Raw genomic sequence first — 21,674 nt, 5'->3', positions numbered from 1 at the left:
ACAGACCCAACTAGATGCACAACTCAAGCAGGCGACCAGCCCAGTGCAAATCACGACCCTCTGAGGCCACAGCAGAGAATAACTCTTCATTCAGAAATAACAATGGAATAATTCTTTATTCAGAAATAGTGATGGATCTACTTTCATGGAAAGGGCATCAGCATCATCTCAGCACTGCACCTCCAGCCAACAGCTAGGCTTTCTTCTACTGGAGGTCATCAGAAGAGATCCAAAGTAACAGTCACCCTTTCTGCAGCTAAGCCACTTCCCACAAAAAAAACCCAATGCCACTGCTTTTTCCCTTGTATTTCTCATCCAATTTGACACAGCAGAAGACTTGGATTTCCAGAACTGTGCAAAGGACTTGGAATGGCCCTTGTCATTTAGCTCTTCCTTAATGCCATTTAGTGCTAGAGGTCCACAGGAAAACACCTAACATCTGCAAGGCGTCCTTTAAGGGAACCCGAATGTACAGAGCCACATCTCTCCACTAGTTATCCACACACGAGCCTGCCACAGCTGCACATGCCAACCACATTTCCTTTCTTCCAAACTATCAAGCCAGAGAAACAAGCTGACTGTCCCATGACCCCTCACTGCAGCAGTACTCTCCCACTCTTCCCAGAAGTCAATGAGCTGGAAGCAGACTGGATGGCACATGGACCCACAGAGCTTGAAGACCATTAAGCAGATGGTGGGCTTCCTGAGGTAAAACTTCCAAGCTACTGTTTGACAGACCATCCTGGTGGATAGCTATCAGTGAGGGATACAATGTACTCTGGGATCAGGACAGAGGCCTGGAAACACCTCCTCTGCACCTCCAGAGCTAATGAGACCAGCCACAAGGCAGCTCACACATCAATAAATGAATGTCCTGCTCTTGATCTGGAAGACAACATGCTCCTTTGGGAGTTATTGTAAGTCATTTCCTTGTTTAAAGTACCAGCAATGGCTTCTCATGACAGCAGCAGCTTGAAATAGGACAAAGGATCATCTCTGACTAGCTCAGAACCAGCCACAGAACCCAAGTAACATAGTTAACAATAAAAATCAAAGCTTTAAAATACTGCAGTTCCCTCCATTGGTTACTATAAGCTGCAAAAGTGTTGCTCCTACTTGCAAAAGTATCTTGTGCTTTTAGGGTATGTTTGCCTGAACAGTTTTATTTTTCCACCTTAAAATAAAAAATATAGTTTCATACTAATATTTTGAGTCAGCTAAATTTCATCAGTCTTTAGAAAAATCTTACTATAACTTAAGCTATAGGTAAGTGAGTAAAAGTTCTTAAAATCAGACAGAAAATCATTCAGTAATGACATAAAAAAAGGTATTGGCATAAATATATCTTTCAATTAAAAAATGGGCAATACATCTAAAAAATAAAATGAAGGGTAAGTACAAAACATGTTCAGCAATTCCAGAGTCCTACAAAAGAAAGTTAATTTCAACTTAGAATAGAAATGGAGATTAGTTTATCATGACAACAGTGTGGTGGTGTAATAGAATACCTTACTAAAGTTTTAGATGAAAGTGACAGGTGAATAGCCTTTATAATTATTGCAACAAAGGTGCGTAAAAGAAGAAATTGTCCAGTTACTCTTCATTTCTAGATTTCCAACTTCCCAAATATTCTTAAGAACAGGGTTGGTTTGGTGGGGCTTTTTTGCAAAGACCACATAATACTGTGGGACATATGATGGACACCAAAAAACTTTAACAATTTTAATAGCTTTTAAGCAGTCCCACACTGTTTTGAGTAAAGGTCTCCCATTATTTCAAAGATATTCATTAACAGATAATGTTGCATATTGTAACAAAAAGCTTTTATCTCCCAATCCTCATTTGCAAGTTGAATAAAACTAAATGACAGAAAAATAAAACAAATCTTAAGGAAAAGGTTAATACCCATACCTACAAAATTACCTGTGTGCTCATATAGGATGAAACCATCACTCCATAAAAAGAAGAAATCAAATCCATAGAAATACAGATCATCTATTTATACAGAGACATATATAGTTATATAATGTATGTATTATAGAATGGAAGGAAAGAAATACAGACAGACAGAGAACTTCAGGTCTCAAACGAAATCACAATTGTAGAAAGAAATTTATAGCTGCCCAATAAAAGGAGTTTTATACCAAAAATTGTTGCCTAGAGCAACATTGCTAGCCAAAAATTAGTGTTCCCAGCCAACAAACTGAATTACAGATATAGCTGTATACAAAATTATACAAGTCGGTAAACACTATAAAAAAAACCCACCTTCTATTTACCAATACACCCACGTAAAAAATGTTTGCATGAACAGGCACTAAGCTTATCTGCAGCATTACCTATAAGGAAGGTTGCAAATAAAATGAAAAGAAAAAGAAACCAAAACAGCACATGCAGATGTCACCTTGATTCTTCTAGTTAATAAGAACAGTAACTCCTATTAGCGATTTGTGCAAGATAACCCACTTGGAGAAATATCCTTTATCCAGCTGAAGCTCTTTTGGATCGAAGTTGAATTACATTGCTTATATGAAGTTACCTATGTGAGAAGACTTGGAGGGTGAAAAAGAAAGAGGGGTTCAAAAACCTCCAGGAGACTAACATAACAAGGCATGGTACAAAAGGCACCAACCCTGTCCAGAATCAGAGGTTGTGCACCTGTGTCAACAGCACACCACACACGGGAAAAAAATAAACAAACCCAACAGACCAAGCCAGCTTGAAGGAAAGGTTTCTCAGCCTAGGCTCAAACCCACACGCATACAGCTACACAGCTATCCAACGGGCTCGTGCTGGTGCTGGGCTAAGGTCTGAGCACGCTGCAGCACAGATGTGCCCCAAGAAAGCCACCACTCAGCAGAGCCTGGTAACCTCTTCCCAGGAACACCCCATTGCTAAAAGACAGCCAGGAGCCTGGCTCCAGGCTCCTATGGAATTTTAGGTACAAGCTTAGATTTATAACACAAAATTTGAAAGATTTGAAAAGACTGTCATGCAAGGTTGCTTATGCTGAATGCTCTGTTGTCCTGCCCCATTCCATCCCATCCCATCCCACTCCATCCTGTCCCACCCCATCCTGTCCCATCCCCTACCCCACTTCTTGCTGGCACGGCCCTGTGCAGAGGTACTGACTGACAGTCTGGCTCCAGCTGCATTTCTCACCCCAGCTAGCTGCTAGCTCTGGTCTGCTAACAAACTGCACCTCCTTTAGCAACTTCTTCAAAAGCATACAACAAAAACTGAATTTGTGCCTAATCTGTATTTCAGAGATCAAATATACACATACATCTAAAATGGAACTTCTTAAGAGAAATTATGACAACCTGAACTGAGGTCTGTGTTTAGTGACATCTATATCAAATAATTCAGCAAATGGACAGTGAGTGAAAACACATAAGCAAATGTCTCACATACACTCCCTAATACAGCATGACTAAACTTTCTTTAACAGTCACTTCAAAAGCTCAAGCAAGGCCCAAAAACCAAAACACTGTGACACATCACACAGATTTTAATATAGATTTAATACTTCTTCATAAGCTGTTTTTTGATTTGAAATACAAAGTGCCAAATACCAGCTTTCACAGCATGAAGCTCATAAAGTTTCCCATAAACTTTAATGAGCCGCTCCTACTTACTAGGAGAAGAAAAGATCGTGTTTTAATTTGTTCTTGCATGCACCATCCAAGTAAGAACTTCAGACAAATACAGTCTTTTCCTAGTTTTCACCTCAAAGAAGAACAAGTACAACAGTGTAAATACCCTTCCCTGAAAGGAGAAGACAGGCAGAATTTGGGTCACTGGACAGATGCTTGGACATTTTAATTAGTACATAATATGTTCAATGACTTGTATTTGCACAACGTCTTATATATTTCATGTCTTAGTCTCTTTTACCCTTAAAACAGAAAATATTCCTATAATAAAAAGTTAGGCTGTGTTTCCTATAGGAAATCATATGAGCTATTCTGATTATACTTCTCATTCTTGACGCTATATTGATGCACTGTGCTAGGCACTATGAAACCAAGGCGATCTTTCTGGTGCAAAGTTCAGAGCAAAGAAAGGTGTGTTTAAACAAGGCACAAATCAGCAGACATTCAAGAGCTTATCAACTGACGACCAAACATAATTTAGAAGCTGCACTTCAATTTACCTCATTACAGTGTGTGGGAACTCAAGCTGGGCTTTTGCTTTGTTTTGCGAGGCAGGCGGCACGACGCCACGCACAGACGACAAGGGGAAGGCAGGTTATCCGCAGCTCCGTAAGAGGAGTGCAGGTCTTCACCGCTGCGCAGTGCACTGGATCCCAAGGACCTCTTCCCACATCGCAGCCTGCCTGTTGCAGGGAGAGGCCGTGCATGTGACTGAATCACTGAACGGTATGAGTCAGGACCAAATGAGCCGGAGACGAAGCTTACGCTAGCTTTAGGGTGGCTGCTACAGGACAAGCTGTACCTAAACTGACTAAAAACCTGTCAGTACAAAGTTTAAGCCACCATGTATCTTTTTTACAAATCCGAACGGAGTTAAATTATATCAGATGAGCCACTCGCAGGATGTGGCCACAGCCAGTGTTAGAACTCCTAAAAATGAGTTATCTTGTCAAATCACAGCCCCATAATGATCACTTGAAGCTGGCACAATATAGGCTGCTGCCAGAGGGCTCTGTCAAATCCCCCTTTCCTGTGGGTTTCCATCAATTCCTTTGTGCCAGCACCACCATTGATGCAGTCACTTGCTGAGCTAGGTTAAGAAACCAATCTGTCTGAAAACAACACTTGCAAAAAAAATATTGCTTTCTGTTGGATACAATTTTTTTTTTTTTAATTCAGCTCAATCTACTTCAGCCAGCTCAGAAATATCAATGCCAGGGCAAGAAAAACATTAGGAAGCTGTAGGTGAGCAGTGGAAGCAAACTCCAGTTTCAGTGATGTCCCCACTCTTTTCAGCCTCCCCTTATCTCAGCCTAATACAGCCATGACCCGCACCCACTGTCACTGCACAGCAGAACTTCTGCTGGTTCAGGACAAGCCTTAGGCGGCACCCTGAGGTGGTAAGAAAAAGTTTCAGGAAATAGTGTGGCATCTCTCTCCTGAGATACTACTTCCAACAGAACAAGAAGATATTCCTCAAGGCTACCTGAAATACAGGCTTCTCAGGAGAAGATGACACAGTCAAGCCATCAGAACAAGTTTAGTAGGACACGGAAGCCCACCCTCTGAAGGGGTTGTAATGATGGTGATGACTATTCCTAGAGTGGTAACACCGTGACCAGGTTGTGGCAAAGGGAATCTTGCTGTGAGGCTCCAGAAGCTACACTACAGACCTGTTAGATCTATCATCCTCTGAGCAAGTGCCAAGAGAGCAAGCATCTTCTGCTGTCCTGTGGCAACCACAGCTCCAGTCTCCCGCCGCGGCTGGCCAGCGAGTCACGGCTGCGTGTAGCACAGCGCGTAGCAGGGCTCCCTTGCTGTTCAACAGCTGAGGCTTCTGGTTGCTGCCCCAAGCCTCTCGCTTTGTGTCTGGGATCACAGACTCACAGTCACAGCTATAATCACGACTACTATATGACTCCTTGGGCCACTACAAGCCTACAAGATCTTTCTGCTTTGTTTGTACAGTTAAAATCTAACCTGGCACTCTCTTAAACCAGGGGCAAAGCTCCCCGTTACCTCTGGATATAGTATACTCCTGGACCTTGCTGGTTTACTTTATTAAAGGCAGATTTACTTTATTAAAGGCAATTTCTGATAGAGACAACATTTCTTCAGTAGCCTTAAGTCCCGCCAACTATTGTTCTGACAATTACATAGAAATCAGCTAAAAACCATAAACTGATTAAAAACAATAAAAATTAAACAATGAACTTTACTAAGCGTATATCACTAAACATTGACCAAACAATTCTCACACATCCTCTTAAGTATTTTCCTGGTTTTCAAATAGGGAAGAGAAGTCAAAATATCTGATTTCCCTAAGCCAGAGTCAAAGCTGTCTTGGGGGCTTAGGGACTGGTAGACAGGAAGAAGAGGTAGTCTGAGGAGTGGTAAATGGAAGATTTGTACTCATGCTAAAGCAAGCAAAACATGCCAACTGTTCTGCTGCAGTCTGGCACTGATCACGCATGGTAAGATATTAATTTATTTACTGAAGACAGCATTATTCTTACCTTGTTGCTTTCTCACATGTGGTATACCTTCAACCATATTTCTAAGCATGCTAAAAACATATGGATTTGGTCCTCCTCAAACACTTCACCCCAAACCATCTTAAGTCCTCCAACAATACAGGGGACTCTGCAAAGTAAATGTTCCAACACATTTCTCTTGTCACCTTTTGGCCTAAGAAGCCTCCCTATGAAAGAAGCATGTTGTAGCAAGATGACAGATAAAATCTCTGAAATTCTCATTAAAGCATTTCTAGCCTAACAGGACTGGGATGCTGTAGCAGGAAGTGCAGGGGACAGAGCCACGGAACAAGGGGGAATATTGAGCAGCTTATCCTCATGGGAAGATATGACCAGGTAAGTAACAGTTTCTGTGCACACTTTTATTCTGCTGTAATACAAGAGAGTTGGCACAAAACAATGAAAGTTCATAGCTTCAGCTTTTTGGGGAGCGCAGAGGGGCATATTGCTTAGGTGTTCATCCGATAAGCTGCTTGGGGTATCACCAAAAATATACCTCAGAAAACAATGGCTACAACTGTACTCACAAAATAAATCAAGTCCATTTATTTTATATACATCCAAATACATGAAAAAACAAAAACCTTACCTTTACCTCTTCTTCCTATTTATTTGGTGATAAATATTTAAATTCCCTGCTTGAACATGATTATTTTGAGATCAAGACTCCAAAGTAGAGGCAAGTTTACTGCAAGACCAGCAGGCCTCACAAAGCAGTCCACTGTCATGTTGGAAATACTCAAAACTTGGAAGTGTGGAGTTTTTCTTCCCCTGGCCAAGCTGATTAACTGAGGAGTCCGCAGTGGCAATCAGTGACCCATGTGTAACAGGAATCTGCAGCGCCACTCACAGCAGGAACCTCACTTACTGTACTTATGGCCTCTGTTCAGCTGTAGTACTCTGATTCACAGGAGAAAAAAATGAAAGGGCATACCCAGTAACTCTAGTAAAAAAGCACGATAATTATATAATATAATTATATAATTATAGACAAGGGTGCTGGCATTGCAGATGTTACCAAAACGCACGAGTAGCTTTTTAAAACCTTACAGGTTTCAGCTCCAGCCTCTCTAGTAACAGTTAGAAAATGAGTAAAATATTGGCAATAACAATAGATTATAACACTTTTTGAGTGCCATTATCAGCAGACTGAAAGTGCCATTAGTCTTATGCGAAAACAAGTTCAACAAGTCTGCTCTTCAAAGAAAAAGAACTTAGAGAAACAACAAAAAAATATCCATTTGATACCACACTTAAAGCGAACATTGGAATTCAGATTTGCAAGGCTCCTCTGGCACTTTGCTCATCGGAAGTTCATTTACATTCTAATTTTGCATAAAGCCTACAAGCTTATAATAGCACATCTAGTAATAGATTGTATTATTCTCTGTATCATCTAGATTTGTACACACTCAAGAAAAAAAGGGAAAGCCTCTAACTAAAATGTTCAAAAGGCCTTTATGCTTCACATTCCTTATAGTTAGACAAGCATGACATCTCATTCTCTGTATGTCATTAAAACAAAAAAGCAAGCCTATATACCAGGGGCCCCAATTTTCCTCTTTTCTGCTATGTAGCTCCACTGATTCAGCACAGTTATTCTCATTTTATATCTATTTAAGGGCCTGACCCAGAGTATAACTGAATAGACAGCTTTCACTGATAGCAAAGGGTGTTAAATCAAATCTACCTCTATGACATTGAATAATCTAGGTGAACTGGGCTTGTTGAAATAATGTTGTTTTATCATACTGACAGATGCTAAATGGTTCTCTAAGTGCAAGTGACAGTGACCATCTCTACACAATTAGGACTGCGCTGAAAAAGAAGAGCGTGAGCAGATCTCGGGCTCAGAAAGGACATGCCACTCAAGAGTTCCACCAGAATGCTTAGAAAAACAAGACAGCATGACGGCAGTATATACAATTGGCTGAGGTTGTAATTAGCAGCAAGCAAGTGATTTTACCTGCACAGGTGACACTCATGAGACTGACACTGAAGTACTGCATGTAATTCAGGCTGGGGGGTGAAGAAGCAGCAAAGCAGCAGGGCAAGTGTAGAGAAGGATGCTGAAAATGCTGAAGTGTCACAAAAATAATTTTTAGACTGAAGAAACAAAGACTCTCCAAGAGAATTATTTGCTCCGTCTACCAAGATAAAATTGAGCAGCAACTTGACAATAAGTAACAGGCACTAGGAGAGCTCTTTAATCGACTGGAAAGACACAGCAAGAACCAAAGGGAAATGCAAGGTAAATTCAAATAAGGTACAAACTGGGGGAAGGCTGAACTCCAAGAAGCAGGAATCCGGAATCAGGAAAGCAGGAAGCATTGGGACACCACATCTTGCTGTCAGTAGATCGAGTTACTGGGATTAATACGCCAGTAACTAAGCAACACATTAAGGGTCTGCAATATACTACATATTTATACATGCATGAAGTACAAAAGACAGAAAAGCAATGCTAAATAAAGCCACTCAATGTATTGTTGCCTGTCAGCTCCATCTGAAGATGCTGGTAGACATCGGACAATAAAGACTGTTCAAATTAGCAGGCAAATCCAATACAGGAAAGATTTGTATAACGCATTTAGATAAAGATTGTGCTCGGGTAGAGCCTGTAAACTTAGCAGATAAAAAGATTGCTATGATTTTGGAAAGTCAGTCATGGTGTGATAGATCTTTGCTTTGCAAAAGCGAAGCAACACATGGAAGGTACTATGCTGAGCCATCCATACTGGCATCACGAAAGACAGGTTACAGGCGTTAGGAACACCAAATGCTGTGATGATATGGAGAACCTGAAATCCGTGCTGTACTAGCAGATTGCAAATGAAATTGCAAAAGGCTCCACCAACTTCAGTCAGTTGTGAGTAATCAGCTTGTGAGTTTGTTGCTTGTACACTGAGCATTACATGTACCCCTAACAGTGCTTTAGTCCTTCATACTGGATTTCACCAGATTTCAATTCCAAGAGTGAGTCACTGGTGGGAAAGAGGGGAAAAGGAATAAGAGCTTTTCTTCTGAAAAGAATGGAGATGGAAACTGCCCTTGAAAAAAAGGCACAAATTCATGCTTACTACTAGATTTCTTCTTGGCTTAAGATGCAAACTATTAAGTCTTCAGATTAAACGGAGCAAATATTTGAACAATAAATGAGGCAGATTAGTAAGGAAAGAATAAAGTCCTCTGTTTTGCTTGATTTGTAATGTCTATCATGGTCAACCTTTGAAAAAATCATATATTGTGGGAAATTCATAGCAGAAGTCTGTCATTTTTCCAAGCTCAAAGGAGATCCGTCATCTGGTTTCTTTCTCAGGGAGACCAAGCAGTGAGTGAGTGAGTTAGACCACGGCTGTCTGTAGAAAACACCAAGTATTTTATGTCCATCACTTGTCACCCATCCCACAGTGAACACAGATGCTACCACTCCTAAGCTAGCAAAGCCCATATTTACAAAGACATATAAAAATCAATATTTTGTTTTATACAGACTTACACAGTAACCCACCAAAAAGGGCACTTCTCTACAGCAAAACCCAACTGAGACCCCCTGGTTTCACTGCCACGCAGATCCAAGCTTCAGGTGGCATCTCTGAAAGTCATGCAGATTCAGTAATGAAGTGGTTCAATGAGCCTTGGGGACCACAGGCCCTGGCTCGCCAGTGTCACTCAAAAGAGGAGACCTGAGGCAGCAGCAATCTTCTTACCATAGCCAAGGGTTACAGCACTCTTTCCCAAACCGGGCTGGGGTTTAGTTCCATCTCAGGGAAACTCAGCTGATCCTTCTCATTTTTCAAATGACTACCAGCAAACCAAATGCAAGACGCACATATGGCAAATACTGTGTCCTAGGCTCTATGAAATGTTGCAGCCCTTCTTACGAAGTCATTAGCAATACAAAGATTCACAGGCCTTTCAGGAGCGTATGTTGTTAAACAGGCACTGGCTTGCAAAGCTTCAAAACTCAAACAGGTTTTCGGATGTCAGTTAGAGAAGTGCAGATGAAGTGGCAGCACAAGCGCACGTGCTGGCTGCTGGTGAGCAGGCCCAGTGACTCACTGGGGAACAGACAGGCTGTGACTCACACGACAATCTGCTGCAGCGTGGGAGATGGGACAGAAAGGCAGCTTCCCAGATAGGACAAAGGCATGGAGGGAAAAGCAAAGTCAGCCTCCAGTGGCCACCACATTTAAAATCATTTATCTATTACTCAGTTTGCATTTTAAGCTTGGCCCTTGGAAATGCTCTGTAGCAGAAGTTTATTTGCCTCATGCACTGCCATGCATGCAGCCAGTTCTGCGTGCACTCTGCATGCATTCATTTGTAGTTTTGCTATATCCTATTCCCCATCCATTGAGTACTACAGACTTGGTCTGAGCCTTATAATCACATTTAAAAAATATTTTTACATACATATATATACACACATACATATACATATATACATATATACTTACATGCACATATTCACTTACTCTAGGACAGAATTGGTCCTGTAGAGGATTCTCTGGATGGCATTTGATTGCCTGAGGGTAAGCCCACGCAGCCATATGAGAAGACAGCTGTTCTCCAAAACGCCTACATGTGGCTGGCAAATATGACACAGGACCCGCAGTCCTTTATGCCACAGTAGATGGGGTAAAATTCCCCAGCAAGGAACCTAAATGACACTGGAGGTCTATGCTTAAGGATGTGGATTTCACACTTCATGTGCACAAGAGTGACATGCCTACAAGCAGTCACTGAAACAGCGTCTTGGACTGAAACCTATCTGATTCACTCTTACTTTCCACACTCCATACAACAGCAAATGATTTCATGGGAAAAATAAGAAGAAATTATTTAAAAGCTTGTGCATGGACATCATAAAGAAAAGGAGACGACACCAAAATGCAAGTAGCGTGACAGCCAACAAAGTGTTAATGGATCTAATGGGTTAAAACTGGGAAGCGAGAAAACTGAAGCAATATAGAAAAGCACACTACTAAAACTGAATTTGATACTGGCTAATCTGCCTTTGTGATTTCTCTATCGAAATTTTCAGATAAATACTTAGGTATACCACAGAAGTCACCCACAATCAGTATCTACACTATACGAAGACAACCTTTAACCATTAAATTAAAATGTAAAATAAACTTCTCTCTAAATAAACAGCTCTGATGCTGTTTTGTGCATCACCGCTGTCAAGGCAATATTCCTAAACTGACAAACTTGGAAGTAATCGTACCGAGGCTGTTCTAGATTTTAGCCTAGTGAACCAATGGTAAGACAAGCCTTTCCTAAAGGAAATATTTCACAGGCTCATTGTGCCTTTAAGGGGCAAAAAACCCCCCAGAAAAGTAGCTAGACAATCTGTTAGATCCATAAAATTCTTAAGTTTTATGAAGCAAGACTTCTTGTATGCCTGCAGGAAAAAATAAATGCTTAGGAAGATTCACCCGTTCCTAGGATGCCACTTTGCTTGGAGCACAGCCAATGTGTCGCTTTTTCCAGGATGTACCAGTGCCATGCTTCCCCAACCCTCCAAAGACAAAGCAATCTCTCACATGAACTATTTTGAATGCCTATGAAAAAAATAATTCAACATAGTTTCTCTATTAAAGTCTCCAAAAGGGCTACTTCATTACAGCTGGCACTGTATCACACTGGCTTCCTAATATTCTGATCCCGGTTAAAAATTACAGAGTTTTCAAATTAGCAGAGATGCTAACCTAGATACCGAAAGTTGTTCTTATTTTGTCATTTTTAAAAAAGGCAAAATAAGTTCCAATTTCACACCAGTAGTAAAAGACAGAATCTGGACAGCAGAACCGGTAAACTTACACACTGTGCAGAGCATAACGGAAGAACTCACTTCCACAAAATATTTCAGAATTACACAGGTTTGAGCATTTGCTCTATTATTACCATGCAGCTCTGCACATCTTGGGAATGTTGATGAAGAAGGAAAGTACTTAGAAAAATGGAAACATCCCACTGAAATGTTACAATGTTTCAGAAAAGTTTTTTTTGTTTGTTTTTAAAAAGACCAAAAAAATAACAAGCGGTCATTCCCCTCCTTCCATACCTCATGAAAGTAACATTGCCAACCTCCGTCACTTCCGGAGCGAGAAGACACTGGGGATCCAGGGCAGGAGGGAGCAGATGAATCAGGACCACAGAGTTGAGATCCTGGTTCATGAAAGTGAGATACAGGACTGAGGTCCAAATTTAGAGTGGCAGAGCAGAAAGGTAGAGAGGTGTCCTTTAGGATCTTAGCTTAATGAGCTAAATGGCAAATGTGCATGGCCTGGAAAGCCGTGACACTGTCAGGGGTGGAACTCAGGCAAACTAACTGTGGGAATCCCCTGCTCTGCGCAGCTTTAACATACATTTCTATTTGCTATAATTAAGGAAATGACACTGCTTTTCACATTTATTCCCCCCCCCCTGCGCTCCCTTAATCCCACATCAGAACAGTCTGTGAAGGATCACCGTTACTCGCATGGCAAGGTCTCAGTTTACCCAGGCAGCTGTCCCCAGAAGCAGCTGCAGAGAACCTGACGAGATGGCTGCTCTTCACGGTGCGGCGTTAGCGCAGAAGACAAGTTCTAGGGCATGGGGGGGGGGGGGGCCCGGGACCATGCTCACTCGTCCGGGGCCTCCAGGGGCAAAAGAGTAACTGCAGCTTAGAGCCACATAACCAGGCAGCCCCACGTTAAAAGGGGGAACCAATCTCAACAGCCTACAGGTACACAGATCCTTCTTCAGACTTTATCCCAGTGAGCAGAGAAAGCAATATTTATCTTGTCCCTCCTCTATGGGAAGTTTGAGAAGTAGGAGAGGTAGAAACACCACACACAAGAACAGAGAAGGTGGCGGATTTTGTGATTTCTTGTAAAAATGTACATATTTCACATTCAATAGTAAACAGCTAGATCTGCAGTGCCCTTCTATATGTAGCTAAGATGACAGCAGAACTTAAAGCGGGGCTGGTAAAGAACATTACTTATGGAGAAGGAAGTACCTCCACAAAAAGAGAGGCATGGCTTTGTGGTTCAAATATGGGGCAGGCTGCGCTTCTCAATTCAGTTCTTGCCTCTGCTATTGACTGTCGATGCCTCGTATCATGGTGCATCAGTTATCTTTTGTCCGGGGTGACACACTGTACTCCATTTTATCTTCTTTTAACCAGACTATAATCTCTTTGATCAGGCACGCTCTTCCTACGGATGCGTGGAAACAGCGTGCCAGCTTCAACACCCTCTCGCTTTCGCCACCTTCTCGGCATTGACAGAAGCCCCGTCTTTACCAACGGGACCTCGGCTGACAGCTTCAGCCAGGAAGAGGCCAGGCTGAACGGGCCACGGGGCCCAAACCCCGCTGCCCCCACAGCAGCCCCTCCGGTCACGGCTTCGGACAGTCCGGCCACGCTCCCGCCGGCACCGAGCACGCGCTGCGGGGCAGCGGGAGGCCTCGGCCTTCACGCCAGCGAAGCCGCCTTCCTCGCCCGCCGTCGCTTTCCCCTCGTCGGCAGAACGACAAACGCTTTAAAGGTTTGCCTTGCCCTCACCGGCACCTTCCTGCCCTTCGTCACGTTAAAAAACAAAAAACATGTGATAACGCGACGGACAAAGGCTGCGAGGCGGCTCCACCAAAACCCGCCCGCTGCCCACCGCAGGCCGCCCGCCAGCCCCGGGGGCCGGAGGGGACACCTGCTCCCCGCCCGGCCGCTGCCCGCCGAGCCCGCTCCGCTCCGCCTCACGGCCCGCGGCGCACCTGCCGCCCGCCGCCGCCCCGGCCTCCCCGCGCCGCCACTCACCCGCCGGGGCCGCCGCCACCGCCGCCGCAGTGGTGGTAGCCGGTGAGGACCACGCCGCGGGAACCGGACCGCCAGCTCATGGCGTGCGCCGCCGCATCCCTTCTGGGGACGCCGAGGCGGAGCGGGGCAGCCCGGCCCGCGGCCCGGCGCGGCCCAGCCTCCCGCCGGCAGCGCAGCGGGGCAGGGCCGGGTGACGGCAGCGCTTCCTGCGGGCCGGCGGCGGCCCTGCGCCGCGCCCCTCCCGCCGGATCGGCCGCCCGGGCGCTCCGCGGCCCAGGGCGGCGGGAGCGAGCGGCTTCCGGGAGCGGGTGCCCGCGGCGGGCGGCTGCCGCCCGGGACGGGCCCCGGGCAGCGGCGTTGGCGCGCTGCGGGCTTCCGCGCCGGTGTGAAAAATCACCATTCCTCGGCCAGGCTGGGCTGGATTTTTGCCAAGAAATCGGTCAAAGTTGCGGCGGGCTCGCGTCAGCCGGCTGGGGTGCTGGCGCTGGTGCCCCGGGCAGGCTGCCGCTCCCGTCAGAGGCGGCTCACGGGACCGCTCTGTTTCGAACGTGGTAAGAGAAGTCAGGAATGCTTTCAGTGGTCGGCGTTTATTTTGTACGTCGTCCATTTCACTGAATCCCAATCCGATTCTGCCCTTGGCTTATCTTTTCATATACAAAGATGATTTGGTTTTTCACCTACAAGCTATCGTCGTAAAAATCACAGCAGGTGATGGCGCCAGGCAAGGACACGAGGTGCCCGAGACGCTGCGGAGCTGCTGCGCCTCAAACCAGCCGCCATTAGCTCCAAGGTCGCGTTCTACCAACCAGTGACAGCTGGCGCTGGGCAGCGCTGGGTCGGCCTTTTCGGCGGGGACAGCCTCCTCTGCGCCTCGCCACCAGCTCTGGGGAGATGGCACTCGCTGCCTTCGTGTTGGATTTGACTTGGCAGGCAGTATCTGTAAGGCAACGCCCAGACCTGTTTTTTTCCACGGCAACTGCAAAATACCCTGTATATATATGTACAGTATTTAGGCTTATAATTTGTGTCTGCACTCACAGATATGTATGATTTCTCTGAATTATAACTGCTTCGTGGTGTAAGTGGATGGATTATGAGTGTAACTTGCATTGCATTTCCTTTTTCCTTTTACAACAAACAAATCATGCAGCTGCTTTTCTTGCAGATAAACATCTGAAAAGTTCAGTCCTGGGCTATGTGAGGTGTTCTGGAGCATGCAGGTATCTGGAGTCTGAACCTTCACTTACTTAAACCATCACACACCCAAATCGGAAAGCTGTACGTAGTCACAGATGGACCAGGCGTTTTTCCGCGCAGCTGTTCTCCAGCGCAGAGCTGCCCAGCTGGGGCAGCACAGAAGCCTCGTTGCTGTGAAGTTGCTCCCAGCGGAGAAGCAAACAGGAAGAACTTCCCGTCATGTCTGAACAAGATCAGTCTGTCCTTCAGAGTCCTCGGTGCTCACCGCTGGTGACTTCGCAGAGTGCACGGGTGATATCCAGACATAACTGAATTTTGTCACTGACTTAAGCTGGATAATCATATCCAGTAGATTTCTTCTTAAAAGGATCACCTTCTGCAGAATGCCAGATAGGACATCCCTGATTGCTTTGAAAAGGGTAATGTCACCACGAAATTTTGCAAAGAGTCCCAACATTACAAGCACAGGAAAACTTGGCCGGTGTTCAATAGACCAACCATTATAGAGCTGCCTTTTCACTTCTTACACCCCTGAAGGTCAACTGCTGCCTTAGTTTTAAGTTCATGTGAAGAATTGAGGGTAGAGGTGGGTTTTAATGAAGTCTGCCTCTTCCATGACTTCTGTAAGATATTTTATCCGTAGGCAGCTGGCCAAGTTGTTTTGACTAAAATGCTTTTGGTATGAAATTTGTTCATATTTTAATCAAAACTTTTATATTTCAATTTTTTTAAAAATATATAATTTACTAAAAAATAGTAGTACCAACAGATAAGCTTTGCATATAAATTAGAATAAAGAGCAGGCCTATTTTGAACTATGTGGATTTTTAAATTTTTTAACCAGCTGTATCAGGGCAGAATTACAGAGCGTATAAAAGAGGTTGGTGCTGCCCCACCTCCCCAGATGCTGTCAGCTTCCAAAGGGACTGGGTAAAAGAGAAGGCAGAGCTACAGTTCTGCTTCAGCAACGGCTTAGCAGCATGGCTACAACAGCTTAACTAGCAGCATGCACCACGAGCAATACACTGGGACAAATCATCGGCATTGTGCCTGTTCCCACGCACACACCCGAAAACAAGGACATGAAACCGCTGCAAAACTTGGGACCGAGAAAAGATTTCCCTGTGCTCCCGCTGCAAAGGTACAGCACTCTACATCTCAGGCTGTGTCCAAAAGGCAAAAATCGGGGCCTAATTTCTCACATAGAGACATGAAGACGACTCAGCTGTTTTCACTGGTCAGCTTAGAAGTCCATCAGCATGAAATGAGACACCATGCTATTCATATATGTCACTACACCTATCTACCGGTACCTTCAGCTCTTTCTTTAAATGCGCGTGTCAATTGTCGAACAGCCGATGCAGAATGCAACATTATTTTCTGAAGGACCCAACCTTTTCCTTTTAAACTAAACCAGGAAAACTAAAAATGCAAATGCCAGGGTCCTTAGGACCTGGCCATTTCTAAAACTTCAGCTAATTGGCTGCATGACAAGTACCCCACTTAGTTATAAAACAACTTCTAAAGAACGGCTAAAAAGAGAACAGAAAGAAAAGTAAAAGCTTATAAAGCATTCTGTGTTTAATGGGTGCTTTCCAAAGCCCTTTGCCCAAACTAAATACATATTAGGTGTTATGAGAACAAAAATATAAACTGTTTTTTCTTTGATAAGCATCTTAAAACACATCATAATTCAGGCACACCGTAACACACTGCACTGCCGCTGTAAAAAGAAGAATGCAGAAACAAGGTGTAGCCAATGCGGCGTCACCAGGGACTGCTCAAAGAACATGTTACTGCAAATGGAGAAGGGGGAGAACCTCCCTCGTTTGGGGGGGAGATTAAGAGTGGCAAAACCCAGAATGAGTTCGTACCAGTCAACTGGAGAGTAAGAAAGCTTTTGTAAGCGTCTCACACAGAGAGTGGGAAAAGGCGCTAGGAAGAAATGCATTCTATTAATAAATGAGAATAGAGATTAAATTACTGATAAAACCACCAGAGGTACTGATTCCCTTCTTAAATCTGTCTTTAATATGACGCACTTCAAACGTGGAAGTCAATTTAACTCAAGGCACACTTTTTTCTTCACTATGTTTGACAACTTGATAGGATCAAACTCTGTGCTGTTTTGACAATATAACACCAGCATAGTTTTCTTTGATGAAATTATTCCCAATTTACAGTGGAGCCTGCTAGACAATTTTGACCTACAGAGGCATTACTGCTGTAAACTGACATGAATATCACCAGTCTCTTTCACCGGTGTATCTTCTTCCTAAATGAACTTGTAGTCAGTAATTGCCAAGTTTGCAGTTAATATTCCTGTTCCTAACAAGATCCAGGAACGCTGATTTGGAAAGTAACATTGTTTGTAATCAACTAGATAAGAATGCACCATTTGAGGCGTATAGCTTTGTGTGATAAAAGGAGGTATCACTGAGAAAGGAGATTACAAATCAGTCCATCATGTTGCAGAACCCCAGACTCCTTCAAAGAGTTTAAATATTTAGATTAAGATGTCATGCAGTGCCTTTACACTTAATATAATCAGTCACCAGAGCCAAGCAGATCACGCAGGGTTCTCGTGCTTAGCACTCTCTTTACAAAGCAATTGCTAAAAAGAGAACTTCTCAGCAGTACCATCCTTCATCGCTGTTTTACGGGGCTTGAATACGCACGTGTTCAACATATGCTTTTGACTCTTCACTGCAAATTTCTTTCCTTTTTAAAGTTTTTCCAAATAAAAAAGTAAATCACACTGATTTTCAGATTTTGTGTAAATATACGATTATATATTTTATCTAGGTGATGGGTGGTTTTTCGCATTCCATGTTCCTGATGATGCGTCAGTTCTCAGCAGGTAAAACGGCAATCCACTGAGAAGCACTGGCTTGAGGAAACAGTAAAAGGTGAGCTTACAAACTCAAAATCACAGGCTGACTTCCATGTCAGTAGATGGATTTATTCCTGCTGGAACCAATGTCGGAGCGCTTAGACAACCGTTGCAGTGCTGCAGTGAAAGTACAACTGTACTTCAGGACTTTCAAAGCATGTTTTTAATGCAGGAGAGTTTCATCCTTTCCCTAGCACTATCTACCGTAAAATTTGTTCAGGTGGGTTTTAAACTGAGCAGAAAATGTCTCATCACTCACTCAATTCACATTCAAATAAAATGCCAGCACTTCCATTGTCCGACTTGTGTTTCCAGGGTTCCAACTAGCAGCCAGAAAAGACATGAAATGGAAAGTTGTTTGTATGTTGTAAGATGAAATCTCATCATTATTAAGCTTCACACTTCATGTATTGCTGCACTCCACTACATAAAGAACCACATACGTGAACAGCGTTCTGCAGCCATTAATAACCAATGCTAGGAATAACATAAAAAAGAATATTACAGGTTACATACTCAGGGTATGATTTCTGTTATTTAACTCTTGATGTCTATACCCATGCAAGTGATTTTAAGCTTCACTGGAAGACTGTGTAAGAAATGCACTTTTAGAGGGCAAAATCTTCTGCCCTATGTTAGACCTCCACTTTAGGACATAAGCTCTAGAATTGTCTATTTATTTCCACTGACTAGAAAGGCTGACTACATGAGTAGGTGACATGCAGATGTCCACACCTGTCAGACAAGCTCCACCTTTAATGCTTTTATGTTGCCCTTCAAAATATGGAAGACACAACGTTTAGTTACAACGTGTACCATATAGCATATGCAATGTGGAGTAGTCAGTACCCTGAAAAGTGCAGTACTGGTATGTAGGAGGTGTTTCAGGTCAGTTTACACATCCCTGAATATTGAAGATGAGGATGAAGTCACACACGTGTACACAGAAAGCTGGTAATGTTTGCTAGCCAGCACAGTATGAACATTTCTTATGGTCTGATCCTGCAAGCTAATTTGTATCCTATATTCAAATTTTCATAGGATTTTTAATGGGAAAAAATGCCCAGTACTATCAGGAGGCAGCTCGATACGTGGAGTAATTTAGCAAGCAAGATGCAGCTGGCACGGAAGCAACCGCAAGGACGTGGCCACAGGCGAGAGAACTGACACCCTCCCAGCTCTCTGAATGTTTTCACCTTCTCCCTCACTGCCCTCCACATACATAGCTGAAACAGCTGGTTTGCTTCCCATAGCAAACAAGAAGACAAGAAGAAAAGGGAGGGACACTTCTTATGTTAGTCTGCTTTCTGGCAAGTTGCTCTAAAAAGTATCTGGTGCGCTCTGGTGGCTGCTTCGGTAATCCGTCTTTCGACAGCTGCAAAAGGTGAGACAGTTAACTACCCATCCTGGTTTTGAGGTTATCCACACGAAGACTAATGAATACACTAATTTATTCTAGCTTATCCAGCTTGATTTTTCTCGAATGCACCCCCTGGAGAAATTCCGATCTCGCCCATCGTAGCCCATCTGCTTACCTTACATAAATCACAGCGGGGGGGGGGGGGGGGGGGAGGGGGCTGAGTGGCTGACGTTCTCAGCTCTTCTGCTTCATGTCTTGCTCATGGTCAGACAGCTGCTGAATTCTACCCAGAGGTATAACAGCTTCAGCAGTGGTAATTTATCCACTTTTATTTGTAGTGTGACCTTGGACAAACCCCTGTATCAATTCTTACTTCCCTTTCCCTATCCATATAGTGGGGCTAATAATATCTAGCTATTTATGAGGATTATTCACCCTATGTTCCATTACATTGAAGGGTACCAAAAAATGAAGCACATGACTTCCCATTACATCACCATGTTTACTTTCTTTTGGTGTATGATTTAATAGGGATAAAATGGCATGGATTTCTGTATCCACAAGCACAGAGAACAGATGACAGATCTCGTGCACTTTGCCGTATCTCCACAAGAGGTGTAGGACTTTTGGGGAAAACTTAAAACGACAACTGATGTTTCATGCCGCTTTCTGAAAAGTGCAAAGTCAGCATGAATGTTGGGGACTAAGGGATTTTCACTGGTGACTCTGAATGCCCCCTTTCTCTTGTGCTAGTTCTGATACAATTTTTTTTTTATAAAGCATGACTTCGTATCTGGCACTAATTATGAAGACAGTGTATTTTCAGAAAATAATGGTCTTGGTCCTGCTTAATTCTCCCAAGGTGTCAGATGTGGTGCACACTGAATGCATTCACTGTGAAGGTAGATACACTCTACTACAGTATGAAAACAAAATGTAAAAGGAAAACTCTGGAGCATGGTATCTCATTTTCCTATTTAATCCTGTTTTATCTTTACACAAGGCAGCTGCATAACCCTTCAAAAAGAATTTTTCTGGGTTAAAGATACTATGTGCTTTTTGATTCCTTTCAGGGAGAGATCTTCCATCCTCCTGACCACCCTTGTTGCCTCTTTCTGTGTCTGTTCCGATTTGAATTGATCTTTCCTGAGCATGAGGGCCCTGAACTCCGTAGAGCAACTGGGACCTTGTACAACATCCCAAGTACTCTCCTGACTGTATCACAAACACACTGTTGTGGAAAACAGTAGCTTTTCTCACAGCTGCTCCTCATATCAGTACTTACGGTCCTTCCACGACTGACTTGAACATACGCGTGTATGGCACACTTTGAGCAGATTTGCTGACCAGTCTGCACATCAAAGCACACGTAGGAGCTCGTTCTGAAATTTCTTGTGAGGGTTATGTACAGAGTGGTAGGGGGCATTCACTTTGTTGTTGTGAGGGTGCTGTCACATGAATGCCAGAAATCCTGGGTTTGTCTCTTCTCTGGGACATCGCAACCAACACCAAGCCCACCGGAGAGGCAGGAGTGGAGAAGATTCCTGTAACTCACAACTCCACCTCTCTTCTCCATTAAGGCAGGAAGCAGACCCCTATATTCAGCATTTGGGGTGTAATGAATGGATGAACTGACCAGCTGAAGTTTCACTCCATCCAAGTGAGGTGGAGATGGTGCTCGCAAGTGTGGAGAACACACTTGAAAATAAACACATGATTTGCTACTTTAAAAGGCAGGCTGTATCCGTCACTCAGGTTCATGGTCTGTGTCAGCTATTCCCCCCTCCCCGCTTTAGATGAGGCTTGAGTAGGGGCTGGAATAGTTTTTTCAGTCTACATCGGGCTAGGAAGTCGAAACCACGCTCTCTCACACACGTTCACTGAGTCAGCCTGCACATTGACTGGGCGGTCTTCTCTTCATTACCCTTCTAATCTTGCTGTTGCCTGCAGATTTGATCACAGCTGAATTTGCAGAACAGAAACATCTGGTGAAGTAAAACATACAGCAGCCATGAAGGACAAGAGTTCCTTCTGAGTTTAGTCAGTCAGAAAAGCTCATGAAAATTGTGAAATAATCCTAAACTGAGCAAGCCAGAGCTATCCAGAAATATCACTACGAGCTGAGAGGAAATGCTCCTGAACAAAGAAAGGAACAACTGCATGCGTCATGGTCTGTGAGAAAGAAAACCACTTCTCTGTACAGGCTTTGAAACTGAAGATTACCCAG

General features: G+C 43.6%; 1 protein-coding gene across 3 annotated transcripts in view; it reads right to left on the bottom strand.

Moving 5' to 3' along the window:
• Positions 1 to 21,674, bottom strand: part of ARHGAP18 (Rho GTPase activating protein 18) — a 95,347-nt gene that overhangs the window by 53,008 nt on the left and 20,665 nt on the right. Inside the window, exon 1 of one of the 3 annotated variants that reach the window (XM_075414072.1) lies at positions 13,998 to 14,159. The exons of the other annotated variants lie outside the window; for them this stretch is intronic. Coding sequence (XP_075270187.1) covers positions 13,998 to 14,077 — 80 coding nt within the window. The 5' untranslated portion in view covers positions 14,078 to 14,159. Of the gene's footprint in view, positions 1 to 13,997; positions 14,160 to 21,674 lie in introns of those variants that run through there. 3 annotated transcript variants of the gene reach the window in all.

Source organism: Opisthocomus hoazin, chromosome 2 (assembly GCF_030867145.1).
Source record: "Opisthocomus hoazin isolate bOpiHoa1 chromosome 2, bOpiHoa1.hap1, whole genome shotgun sequence".
NCBI classification, from domain to species: Eukaryota; Metazoa; Chordata; class Aves; order Opisthocomiformes; family Opisthocomidae; genus Opisthocomus; species Opisthocomus hoazin.
Note: the sequence above shows the minus strand (reverse complement) of the source record. Positions and strands in the feature narration are given on the sequence as shown.